Source organism: Poeciliopsis prolifica, unplaced genomic scaffold (genome assembly GCF_027474105.1).
Source record: "Poeciliopsis prolifica strain line A6 unplaced genomic scaffold, Auburn_PproV2 SCAFFOLD020, whole genome shotgun sequence".
Taxonomy (NCBI): Eukaryota; Metazoa; Chordata; class Actinopteri; order Cyprinodontiformes; family Poeciliidae; genus Poeciliopsis; species Poeciliopsis prolifica.
In genome coordinates this window covers 6,420,888-6,434,685 of record NW_026562395.1, presented here as the reverse complement: position 1 = coordinate 6,434,685, position 13,798 = coordinate 6,420,888, and the positions used below count along the sequence as shown (strand labels likewise).

Genomic DNA, 13,798 nt, shown 5'->3' with positions numbered 1-13,798 from the left:
TCCTGCATATCTTTCTTCTCTTTAAGCTCTTTTTCCGGTCTGAAAACTGTGGTGAAAGGACAGTAGGGCCACAAACTGTTCAAAACTAAATGAGAAAAGAATGTTTTTAGGCTGGCCCTAAAACCCAGCTAATTAAGACTTGTTTGTTGCCAAAGGTGACCCAACCAGTTGTCAGGCCTAGGGAGCAATTGGTATGGATCAATAAATAAATTATTTTGAAAGCTACATTTCACATTCACTCAGGTTATCTTCATCAGATATTACCATTAATTTGCTTATTACAAACAATTGTGTGTGACAAAAAAAAATAAAATTGGAAGAAATAAAACAAGCGAGGCTCAAATACTTTTTAACACCGGTGGATTTGCCAAAGTCCAGAAGTTCCTACAAACCCCAAACAGATGCCATGTTGCACTTTTGCCCTACATTCAATGTGAGATATGGGTCTGGCTTTACCTTCCATTGTCTTATCCAAAGTCTAATTGAATGAGGATAAGAGATTTGGTTTACTCCAATTAAAGGCCGAGCTGCCCGCCGTTATTCAGGGGGAATGGTATTCTGCTTAGGAGATTGATATCCCTCTGGCCACGGGCCACATGCACTCGGTATCGGCCGACTAATTCAATCAAATTTACGGAGAGTGGCGTCATGTGAAAAAGCAGTTCCAAGGAGACCCTGTCCTTACCGCACATGTGTGTGTGTATCTTGGTGTCTGTGGTAAAAAAGAAAAAAAATCTATTAAATCCCTGCACCAGCGCTAAGTGCAGGATCCCATCTTCCTAATAGAAACATATCACAGCCCACTTTGTTTTCAGTCAATCTTAGAAAAAGCATGTTTGTGTCCTTTGGAGAATGGAAGGAGCAGATTTAGAAAAATATCAGCGTATAGTTTGAATGATAAAGAATCAAATAGCTGAAATGGCATGACACAAATAAGGCTCAGGAAAAAGAGAAATGCACAAAAAAGCAAAGGAAATGTGTCAAGAATAACGCAAGGACACAGAGCAAATGGAGACATGGCGTTTAAGTCAAGAGGAAAGACTGAATGATGGTAAGAGTGCAGAGAGGCTTTTAACATTTATAACGACGTCTCTCTCTCCCAGCTTAAGATTTTAACCCGTGACCTCTCGCTGCGACCGATGACTTACCCACATCAGCGCATCCTAGGCCCAAAACGCATCCATCGCTGCCGCTGAGGACACAACGGATGACGTCAGCCAAGACGCCTGTGCAAACTTCGGCCTGGGCAAACAGCACAAAGGACAGGGTGAATGATCAAGACCAAAAATGTGAGCGCAGTTCAGCCGAAAATCTGAAGCAGGAGGGCAGTTTATAATGGGTCTTCACCCTGAATGGGTCTTCACCCTGAGCTCTGACATGTGTAAGCCGAGCCGAAGAGTCCTACCAAGGGGAGTGGTGTCGGTTTTCTGGTCATTAGATAGACGGGGGGGAACCGCAGTGGTGTGTACGTTAACATACAGGGCGATGAATTGTGCTCTGAATGCCTTTTGTACATAAATGTACAAAATGGCAGTTACATTAAAATCCAAACAGAATCATTCAACCAGTCTTTAGCTGCATTTCCATTAAACGTATAATTGTCCAGTTTTACATTTCAAAGATATTTGCTTTGAGACAATTTCGAAAGATGTCTCATTTTTCCATAAAAGGTTTTGATGTTAGGATGAGGTGACATTTTTTAGCTGTGTCAAGATTGGTTGATTTCACAAAACTGTGGCGGAAACACTTTTTACATCACACTAGTCACATGATCAATAACCAGATGTCGCCATGAAGAAGAAAACTACAGGAAGTAGTTGGAGAACCATGGAGCAGAATGGTTTTCAACAACATATTGACATATTGCGTGAAAAAACTTCTTCACGTGGGATTTTAATTGCGTTTCTTATTTAATGGCAACACGTTTCCAAAACTGTGGGGGGTTTTTTACATTGGCGGTAGATTGACAAAGTTCTCTGCACATTTGTAATGGAAATGCAGCTTATAATTGTTAGTATAAAGAACCAAACCTGTCCTGAATCCTGAGAATAAGCTGCATCAAAGCTGAAGGTCTTCAGTGGACTCCTCCTCTCCCTGCCTAGAGTCATTGTGCTGTAGGATAAGTGTTTGGTGACAGGATCCATGATGGTGACTCTCTTCCTGGACGAGTCGATCCGGAGAACAGGTGGCTGGCCGTGGCTCTCTGACAGCAATCGGCTCACTCTCAGCACGACTTTGACCTGAGAGTGGAAGGGAATGAGAAGGAGATTATCTGCTGTACACACCGGGCTACCGGATGATGATCACCCTGTTCAATCTCAGATTACACACGGAAAATCAGCTGAATTGAGAAAGCGAATAATTTTGTGCCAGAAACAGGACAATTTATCTAAACTACAAAATCTGTCCAAGAGTGAGCTGTGAAATACACAGAGACACTGATCTGCCCTGCAGATTGTTAGAGTCTGATAGTTTTGTCTCACCACAGCCAAGTTTCAAAGGTCCTGATCCAATGCCAGAAGAACCACGAGTACAGTAAGTATCAGTATCCCTGTATTATGGTTTTTGGAAGGTCAAGTGGATCTTTAAAATACTTAAGTATCTCAGCTTTCCAAGCAGTGTTGTCTTCCATAAAAATTACTAAATGGGCCAATTTTCCATGCATAATTTTGAATTACAAACCACAGAGAAATCCACAAACAGGTCAATCTGTGAATACTGAACTGTGAATAGGTGGGCGTCCACTGTACTTTGTTTTTCTGCCCACACTGCATTATTCTATTTGTGTATTTTTTGTGCTGCATCAGTCAGGTCACTTTTGTATCTGAAATTGAATGGAGTCAATGATTTATTCTGAGAAGCATTTGGATTCAAATATAGAAATCCATTACATCTAGATGGCACATGAATCAGCAATAAACAAACATTCAATGCGCAAATTTCCTCTACTGCTTACAGTAATACCCTCCTATTCGCCACTAAGACTGAAACAAAAATCACACAGTTGCTGCATTTATACACATGCCTTATTATTATTATTAAGGGGAAGTATATTCATGCAGCACAGGGATGAGTTTTACAGCAACAATCTGCAAAGTATTATGTTAAATTCAGCTAACTGTTAGCCAACTACTAGCTTCATGTTTGGAGCTCTTAGAAAACAGCGTACTGTTATTTCTCCTTCACTATATCTTCTAAAAAGTGGTTTATGACTTTGTGTTTACTAAAGCATATATTTTAATCTGAAATAGTTATGCTGAAATAGTTGAACATTGCCTCAAAGTTTTTGCTGACCAGCAGAGGGGAGGTCGAGATGCCATTTTCAGTTGCAAATGTTACCAGAAACCTTAACTTGAAAAGACAGAAAAACTTGAGTGTACAAAGCGATGGCATCAAAAAGGATTAGCATTGAGTCCTGGGAATCAGGGATGAGATAATGTACTTTATAGGGGCAAGTCGTGGTAATTGACATCATTTCACTGCGTTTTTCTTTCACAGCCAGATACAAACATTTAAATCCTTCATGAATGACAAGCAGAAGTTAGAAAAATTTTGGAAATGAGAGAAAATGTATTTGCAGTTCCACTTTTTAATGTTTTGTCGCATAGCAACTGCGCATTTAAATGGGATTGTAATTTATAAACACAAAACAGTCCATAACTGGTAAGCAGAAGGAAACCGACATCGCAAAATATTTCGCGCAAATATCTGAAAGGTGTGGCATGAAGATTTATCAGGGAGACTAACAAAGCTGTATGCTTTGTTAAAGGACAGTTTAATTTAACACTTGGCGGCTTCTGAATATTAATTGTATGAAGAAAAGTTGACGGAGAAATATTGCAGGTTCCATGCAGTTGAAATTGCATTCACTCAGCTAAAAAAAATATATATATATTAGCTTAAGGCATACAGGAATGTGAGCAGAGGTAGCCACAGTCAATTATCCAGGCCAGTATATGACTGATGTTTATCTTCTCCATTAGCATCTTTCCTTGCCCCACTTTCTCTTTCCTGTCCTCTTCCATTACTACGCTCCCATTCCAATGCAAAATGAACCCGATCATTTTCTGTTCATGATTTAGCTCTGCGAGATCGAAAGTAGACATACACGTCTCGACGCCCAGATGAATATAGTTATCTTGATGTTGCACAGAACCACATTACACCGCCATGAGATCACCCCTTAGTGGCTGAATCTGAAAACCCCGCAGCCGCGTTTCCTGCAGGATGATGAGTTCTCAGGATTTCTTCCAGCTTCTCTACTCGTGCATTTCAAACCTTAAGCAAGAGCGGGGTCCCTAACCGTTTTAAACATGCGTTAAACTCTATTCATAACAGATGAATAATTGAGGAGAACATTTCACACGCAGAGAAGAAGCGAGTGGCTTCACAAAGCTGAGCGGCGGGGCCGAGGTGGGGTCTGTCCTCATCTGTAACTCTACACTAAACCCGAGAGTCCATTTCCGAGACAAAGGGAGGGCAGGCGGCCATATTGATCTGCTCGGTTTCTCTCCCAGAGGAGGTGAGGAGAAAGGCGGGCAGGAACAGGATGGAGACATTAGCACCACATTATGGAGAATCAGGAAGGAGGAGTGATATAGGATGTCTGCTAAATTGACTTGAGATCTCTATAAGCTGCAACACAGGTGGTGAGAAGACACTTCCAAGGTGTAGTTTGTGGAAAAGGAAGAGGGTTAAAGCAACAGCAGCAATGCAGAATGACTGTATTTATTAGCAGAATGTCTGATCACGTGCAAATTTTCTCTGTTCTAGTTTTATTAAAGGGGCAGTTTTATGCGTTTTCCAGCCATAAAGTATCATTTATAGCTCAAACAAGTGAATCCGATAACTTCAGTCATTACAAAACTGCAGTATATATCAAATCTGACTTAAAAGAAACCTGACTTCATAATTTCACACTTTGAAACTGGGCTTCTGTTTCTTAAAAACTCTTCCTCTTCCTGAAGCTGGAGCTTCAGGAAGTCATCACAACATGGCTCCTTTATTAACCCTTTAACCGCTCGGTGTTTATAAAACCATGAAAATGTGAACTCTTGGGAACAAGAGTTCCCAAGAACTAAGAACTTTAAATGGTGATCAGGGAATGTATTTGAGCTAAGCTAATGATCAATTTCAGTAAAAATAGAACAAAAATACAGAAGTATGGCTTAATAGGAAATGTAATTTCTGAAAAACTTGTCATTTTAAGTTTAACATAAAAGTTTTGGGGTAATTGATTGCCTCAAAATTTTTGAGCTCTGGTAACTTATCCAGGTATTCCAGTTTATTTCAATATTTTCCTGAGTTGCACCAGTGAGTAAAATCAGAAAAAAACCACACAGCTTCTGGTATTTTAAACAAACTACACTGTAAAACCATAAAGCGGAACTCGTATGCATCAGAATTTGAACCTTGCCAACGTCGGGCGAGTCTTTGCTTCGAGCGGCAGCTTGGAGCAGGCAGGGGGGCGCCGGCGGTGGGTTTTTCTGGATGATCTCTCTGAAGCAGGTGGAGTGGTTGGAGGGAGCTGGATCCGAAGCCTGGCCCTTTTTCCTCAACGTCAAGTTGAGCTTCTCAGCCGCCCTGCCGGGATGTAGGGAGGCGTTGTCAGGGGAGACGGTAGGGGATGTACCGAGTGACTAACACGACACTGCATAAACACTCCCGCTACATTTTAAAATCCTGGAACTGAAATGTATCCAAAAAAAAAAAAAAAGTAACTATAAAAATGTCCTTTCCATAATAGAGAGACATATGGTAAAAATAAACACAGCCTCTGGTCTTAACTAGGTACTTAAACTGAACTTCAAGTGTAAGAAAACAAACAAATCCTTATTCATTCAAAAAAAATCCTGCAACTGAAAAGTTGTGATAGAAAAAGTAAAGACACCCCATGGTTAAATAGTTCTTAATGCCCCCTTTAGCAGCAATGACTTGGCATAGTTGGTTTCTGTGATTTTGCCAGACTGTCAGTTAATTGTACACGGATTTTGCCTTCGTTGCCCAGACTGGGTCAAGTTTTCACATTTGATTGAAGAGGTTAATATTCCAGAAGATTTGAGGTTCACTTCAAAATAATCTTGCAAATCTAAAGTCATGCAGCCATGTCCTTTTCTTAGGGAAGAGACTTTATTCAGCCGATCATTTCATGCATCGCGTACTTATTCGGTCTGTTTGTCCTTTCTTTAACACTTCTATGATAACTGAAAACTGGGGCGCCTGAAATGGAGCTACTGGGTGTTTGTAATGTTTCTGAACACTGGGGGGGAAAAAAGCATAAATACAGCCAATATTCCAGAAGAACGCTTCCATGGGAATTCAGCATTTACAGGATTAGGGACCACAGTGACCCGAGAACATCTAAAATTCACAAAAAACCTTAATATGGATCAGTACGCACGCTGTGTTGGCACTACTACAGAAACTAACATCCAACAGCCAGTCAGCACCAAGGAAAGTTAAAACCAGTCCTGGTTTGGCTGCTTTACTATCGCCAGCAATTGCATTTAAAGCATTGCATTTTCCTCAATATTAATAGAAAATATGAAGATTGTGCCTCATAAACTGAAAAAATGTTCTTAGTTGTAAAACAGCAAGCTGTAGGTGAATTCATTTAAATGAAATTGACACGAAAAAACTAAAAAGTCCAAGCATAATGTTATAATTTTTTGGGGGGGGCGGGATTTTAAATCCAAAAGAATCTCATAGATCTAATATGCAACTAGCCCTTCCACAGTAATACATTTTGTTGGATGACAAATTGTCACAGACATTATTGAGATAATATTTTTATTTTGAAGCCATTTTCAATAATTGTTTGGTAATGCCATAGTAATGCAAGAGCACATTCACAAAGATCAATAAACTTTAAATTCTAATGAACGTTTAAAACTGGAAGACATTTTAAACATCCAAAGTAAATGAACAAAACAATAGAAACATTAAATAAAATAAATGATGAAGTTTCTGTAAACAAAACTGCAGCTCAAACAAAAAGAGTTTAGATGAGCCCAAAATACCAGACTGAAGAGTTTCTTACCCAGGTTTTGGTAGAAAGGAAGAAAAGAGAAAACATAAATCATGCAAATGGAAATGATTGAGCTTGTGTTAATTAGCTCAACTGATTAATTGATTTACTTCTAATTCCAACAGGTCTATATGCAACTTTCATTACATTTATTATTATTGTTTTTTTAGAATAACCTACCTGGCCAGAAGGGACATAGCAGCAGTGTTGGCGATGGTCACCACTCTGGAGATGTGAGGGATCCTGGAGGTCGTCTGAACCGTCCCAGAGGCGCCACAGGTCAGCGTGGCATCGTCAGCCTTCTGCTTTCAGGAGAGAGCTCATCACTCATTATAAAGATATTCAAAGTTACTCTCCCAAATCTAATACAAAGGAGGCTACTCGTATCAAGGGAATCACGTAGGTGCTTCTGTGTAAGTAGGCCATCTAAGGCTGAGAGCACATACTGTAAACAAACACCATATTTGACCCGTTATGGATAGAGGCAGCTGTATTTGGAATAGGAGGGATATGTTGTGCAGCATCCGTGTTGTAAAGTCAGAGTAAGAAACGTGACTCAGAGATGAAGAGGATTACAATTAATTACGCTGCCCGTGTCTCTGATGTGCAACGCTCCGCAAGAAACAAGACATTATGTAAAGGGATTCAGACAATTACTCAGCTGGAGCTCCAGTGCATGAGCCAGATATTTATTTTTAACTTCAGTGTGATAATCTAAGAGAATCCAGTCTGCTCAACTTCCGATGAACCTGAAGCCACCAAGGCCTAGAAAGAAATAACTATGATTATTTCGGTCAATATCAATGTCTGACGTTCATTCATGTTTATGTATAGTTATACCAAAATATATACCTGTTGGTCATTTAAAAATGAATTTGTTTTATCAATAAAACTAGCTCAAATGTATTCTACAAAAAAAACTATGGAACCTATGTAGTGGGCCCCTGTGTAGGTTATGGACCACAGCTAGCATCTAACCACAGGTATGAAAATCCAGTCTTCAAGAGCTGCTGTCCTGCAGTTTTTAGATGTGCCACAGGTACAAAACACTGGAATGAAATGGCTTAATTGGGTAGATCAGTCCTCCAGAGCTTTAATGACCTAATTATTCTATTCAGGTGCAGCAGAGACACATCTAAAAGTTTCATGGCCCTTGAGAACTGGAGTTTGACACTGCTAATCTAAACTCAGAGAATACTTGAATCTCTCTCTAAAAATTGCTTAAAACTGCCTAGTCACACACCAAAACATACCAAATATCCATTAATACGCGCAATGAAAACCATCTGAGCACTACAGCAGAAGCTAACGTTTTCTGCCAATCAACATTAAGGAAAATGAGAGAAATTTTCGGCCCTCGATTGGCTGCAGTGCAAAGGCTAGCCAATCAAGTAGCATTGCGTTTTCTTTCTCGTCATTTCTTTTCAATTTGGCTTCAGAAAGCTTTTAAAATGCTCCAGCAAAACTTCAAAATCAGGAGCAGTGTCACCGTTAATTTTAATAGGAATACCTGGTTTGACATAGTCAGATACTTCAGTAAATTCACATCTAGCTTCTATAGACAATCTTTCCATAAGTTTGTGAAGAAACAGGCTAACCCTATCTGCCTCCCTTCCTGTTTTGATATGACTTGTTGATAGTCCAGTTTCTAACATATTCTCCATGGAGTAAAAAAAAAAAGAAGGAACCCAGACTACTTTTACAGTAAAATGGTTCTCTCATTTCATTTATTGGACTCAGCCACAGCGTCAAGAACGCTCTACATCCTGACAGCAAGATCCATGTGCTGCTGGACTAGTCTGGCAAACTAATTTAAACAAATTTCAGTTACATTGTTTTCATAACGGTTCGGGGCAGAAGCTGAAATTTAAATAAAATTTTTGATTCATTGCACAGCCCTCGTGGGGCTATGGTTGTCTGGATAGTTGCTCTCAAAGCTCACATTTTCTTCTGTCTCTCAAGTTGTTCTAGAGGCAGGGCAACCACATGAGCTCAACTTTCCGTGAGTAACAACCAACCATTACATGCCAATTAGTGCCAGTAGAAATGTGCTGTAGTGGTTTTGGATAACGCGGGGCTGATGGAGACCCAAGGTAAAATGGATCATTTATAAACACCTCCCTGCCCCTCCCGTTCTGTACTTCATGACTCGTGGTCTCTGTCATAAGCTTTTGCATCTTTACTTCCTCTCAGCTTGTGAGCTGCTCTGTATTTGCACTCATATGTCCTCGTATTATCCCTTTTTCCATCCTCTCCCTTGCTGTGCGTTGACCTCCACATTTGCTTGTTTTGCAGGATTTTATCCCAGAGGAATCAACCCCCTAGCGATCTGCTCTCAGCTCCCGCTAATGTGTTGGACCACATTTCTCAGAAATCAAACTGTTTTACGAATTTTGTTTCTCCCCTCTTTTCAAACTTGGCCGTCAAGGTCCGCCTTGGTTGAGCCAAACAGCAGGTGACAGCTAAATGAATCGGTGCACAAGCCTAAGAAGGCACAAACTTTGATCAGATTGTACATCCTTTTTCTACTTGCATGTAAACATTGATTTGCACTGACAGGTTCCAGTGCGCTCGCAGGCCCGTGTGCAGGACATTTGCTCCTTGTTCAGAGTATGACATTTGGCAGTGTTTCGGTGTTCCCCTGGATACATTTGGGCACACACTGCCAAAGGAATGTGGCCATATGCCACCTCTGATATGGTCTGCATTAACAAATCCCACTGTGTCCCTAATGTGTTCCTAATCTTACGCTCATGGATAATTAGGGCATTTTTTCTGACTAGATACTTTTTCTAAGTAGCCTAAGTTTGTCTCACTTGTGCATCAAGTTAGTCGTCGTGTAAGAAGAGTCCCGAATTGGTAGCAGTTTGGTGCAAGAACAAGACTAAACACTGCTGTGTAAATGAATGAATTTGTGGGGTCTTTGCACTGGTAAGAGAGGAGATAGCAAGTAGCATCAAACATTGAGCCAATACTCTTACTGCTTTGTTGCTAAAACATCCCACAATCAATCAAAGCAGTGAGTGAAGTTCACTTGACAAAGAGGATTCCTTGTAGATACATTAGACGGCATTACCGGAACTAGATGGGCTTTGGTTGGAATGCAGACTACTGCAGTGATTCTCTGGTTTTATTCATTTGGAGTGCTGGTTGTATAGAGCAAATGTCTGATGTACAGATACATGAGGACTCACATACACATCGGGAAGGTTTTAGTAGCTCCAGACATACCCCACCAAGAAGGATCGTCTTATGTGTGGCAAGGATTACAACACGAGCTGCAATTCAGACAAAGATACTGGACTTTTTGAAATGCCACATGCGTGTCAATGAGATTCACCCTAATTAAGAGTTCAAGGTCTAATACAAAGACTCTCTTTAACTTGTGTTTGAACCTACACCATAAACCGCAGCCATAGACTGGTGGAAAAAGGTTTCGAGTCATTTTTAGCAATAAATATGGATTGTGCATCCTTGTAGTTTACCATTATATGCTCATATGTCAAGGGTAGAGGACCAATATTATCAAAGATCTTGAGAGTCACAAAGGTAATTCTTGTGGTCACCCCTGGTAGTGACTCAGATGGCACACAAACACAACATCTACTTCCCCTGGTACAGTGTTTTAACAGGTCAATGCCCAGAAGGGGGCAGTGACCTGAACACAGAACATGGATCTACAAACTGTCTGGAAAAATGCTACCCTGGTCAGGCAAGTTCATCACATTTGGCTTTTTATTTAGCGGATTCCTATCAACATTATGCGACATACAGTTGTTCTCAAAGTTGTTCAGTTTTAAAGCCTAAATGTTTGAAATGATTATCATGTTGTCCTTTCTTTAACTCACAATGCTATGTTATGCTAACAGGGGCATCTATATTTTGGAGAGCCACTATAGTTTTCATCAAGTCATAAACTTATGAATGTAGTTATTACAGGAGACAGATCCACTTCAGTGATTTCTCAGTAAAATAATAATAACCAAGTAGAAATAATTGTATCATCAATAGAATTAAAGCGAGTAAAATTCTCCTGTCGCTCACCTTGTCCCGTTAACTTATAACAGCCAATCACTTGGCATGGGGGTCGGGGAGTTTCCATCATATTAATGCATATTTCAAAAGCCGCAATTTTAAATATGGCTCTCCCTCTCTATTGATCACAAGTGCTTTTTGACTGGCCAGCTTTTATGACGGGTAAATCATGACCCTATTTTATTCCATTAGTAAAAGGACTTTTAAAGAACGTGCCTAGCCATGGGATCGAAATAGGCTCTGATTGGGCTCTATGAATCTCTTGGCTTGCTGACAAGTGCGCTCGTAAAGGCATGCATTATCCATATAGCTCATTACTGCAGGGGTGGTCGAGAGGGGAGGGCATTAGGAAATGTGTTATATAGGGTGTAGAGATTAGAGAAAGCTTTTAAGGGTACCTGATGGTGAGAATTGATGGTGACACCATCTGGATTGGACACCGATTTAGAGGCCACCAGCTGCTGCTGCTCTTCCACCCAGCGGTCCATGTCGGGGTTGGGGAGCTTGGGTCCTCTCCGTCGGAGGGTTTGGGGAGTCCTCTGGGGCGTCCTGGGGCTTCCAGGGCTGTGCGGGCTGTATGGTGGATGCACCATCTCCCTGGAGGACTTGTCTCCATGCTTTGTCCTGCTTTGCCCCAGTGCTGTGCCGGCGCTGAGGCCGGCCCCAAAGGGAGGCTTGGCTAACGACTGACCACGACTCAGAGCCAGGAGGATGGCCTCCTGTTTAAGTTGGTTCAGGTTGGCACCGCAGGACCCACACTGGCCCAGGTCTCGTTCTCTGAACTCCATGTTGGAATGGCCGTGGACACGAAGGTTGTCGTGAAGAAAGGCTGACAGGTCGTTTGTTTCCTGCAAAATTTTTCAGAATTACAAGCTGAAGAAGAAGCTGTAAAATACTTAACTTTCCTGCAGCAAAATATGCAATGGCTATAGGCTATTCAATAGCTAATCCATTAATAAATGACATAATTAATTAAAGTCTTCAGTTTAGTGCCTTGGCCTCAAATAGTTCCTTTTTTTGAAGGACAGTTTTATTTACAGAGACTTCATAATTTATTTAATTGTTGATTTTGTTATTTGTTTTATTTATTCTGGATATTTAAAATGTCTTCCAGTTTCAGTATTAAATGTTCATTAAAATTTAAAGTTATTAATCTTTGAGAATGTGTTCTGGTACTATTATGCCATTTCCTTCATTTTACTTGAAAATGCCTTCCAAACAACAATCCTACTGTTTATCGCAATAACTTATTGTCCACAGCAAAATTTATCATGACAGGCTTAAATGGCTACAAAAACTAAATACAGCAGTCATGCAGAAAGATTTTTTTATATATATATATATTATAGGAATGTCGCATACATTTTTATGCTCAAGCGACTTTTCACGTGGAAAAATGCAGAAGTCGGATTCATTCAAACTCTACGCGTTTTATTTCCTAACATCACTCCCAAACTTGTTAGCGCATAGATAACGTCTACGGTTGCTATGGAAACTTTTGGATACCCAGATGACCCCATTTCCTGCTTGCAGTTTTTGTAACTACAAGCTCTGGAGATTTCATACCAGAAATATGTTTTGTCACATCCAGAGTGACATATTTACTGATTTGAACTTTGATCAACTAAAAAAAAGGAATGCGTTAATTAAAATTTGTTTTTTTTTTTTTTTTTTTTTATTTAGGTACAATAACCAATAATTGTCCCACTTGGGATTTTGATAAAATCAAATATTGCTTAATATGGATTTTTTTGTCCGTGCACTGCATACATTGTTAAAGCTTAGATTTCCTATGACTATTTAGTCCATGGTTTTTTGTTTTTTTTTTACACATTTTCAGTTTTTAGGTCCACATTTAATCTTTTAATAGTTCTCTAATATAAAAAATGAGCAAAATTAAACAAAAAATTCCATGCCTTCTCACATGGTGGGTAATCATTTTTACAGAATGTATAATAAAAACAAAACAAGCATAACGGTCTGATAAATAACCAACTTTACCAGCTTTTATTTAATATATATATCTGGCAGGAAAACAACATAAATAAGATGCAGTGAGAAAAGTTTGACAACCTTTAGTAAAAAAGCTTGAAACCAACACATCAAAAAGGAGTAGTGAATATTTGTCGCTACACCACACCCTAGACTACTTTATGTCATCAAGAAAAAAGTGACTGAGTCAACATTGATTATCGTTAAGGTGATCTGAAATACTGCAGAGATAAACAGGCAAATGATGCGTCTATATCTGTGTCTCTGAGTGAGATGAGCAGTCACTCAGTATTACATCTTGTATGACCAGCTGCATGATGTCGGCGCTGAAACATGGAAATCGAATGTGTCTGAGTACACACACCCATACAACAGTGCGACTCATCAACTCAAAGTGTCACAAAAAAAACTGCTGCTGACAACTGAGATGCGAGCCGATGCAACACCTGTCAAATCTAACAACCACAAACTTAACAATTATTTCACTTTTCATCCTACAAAGGCTTTTTTTTTACTTTCCTGTCACCTCACAACTGCAAAAGTCTCTGAGTTTCTCTAGTATTTTACATGATAATAGTGACGTGGAATGAAAATGATACATGACTGTTTTTTTTTAACTAGTACAAATATGAAAATTGTGGTGTGCATTTGTATTTAACCAACTTTGTGTAGATAACCCTAAAGAAATCTTTTTTTTCATGGTCAAAAGTTGGTTTGAATGTCAACGCTCTTTGAGTGACTAAG

At 39.8% G+C, this 13,798-nt stretch overlaps 1 protein-coding gene across 1 annotated transcript in view; it reads right to left on the bottom strand.

The window, feature by feature from the left end:
* kif26bb (kinesin family member 26Bb) overlaps positions 1-13,798 on the bottom strand; it is a 31,394-nt gene that overhangs the window by 14,528 nt on the left and 3,068 nt on the right. Inside the window, exons 3-7 of the mRNA XM_055044628.1 lie at positions 11,461-11,910; positions 7,208-7,329; positions 5,412-5,583; positions 2,031-2,240; positions 1,149-1,242 (exon numbers count right to left, since the gene is read on the bottom strand). Coding sequence (XP_054900603.1) covers positions 1,149-1,242; positions 2,031-2,240; positions 5,412-5,583; positions 7,208-7,329; positions 11,461-11,910 — 1,048 coding nt within the window. The remainder of the gene's footprint in view (positions 1-1,148; positions 1,243-2,030; positions 2,241-5,411; positions 5,584-7,207; positions 7,330-11,460; positions 11,911-13,798) is intronic.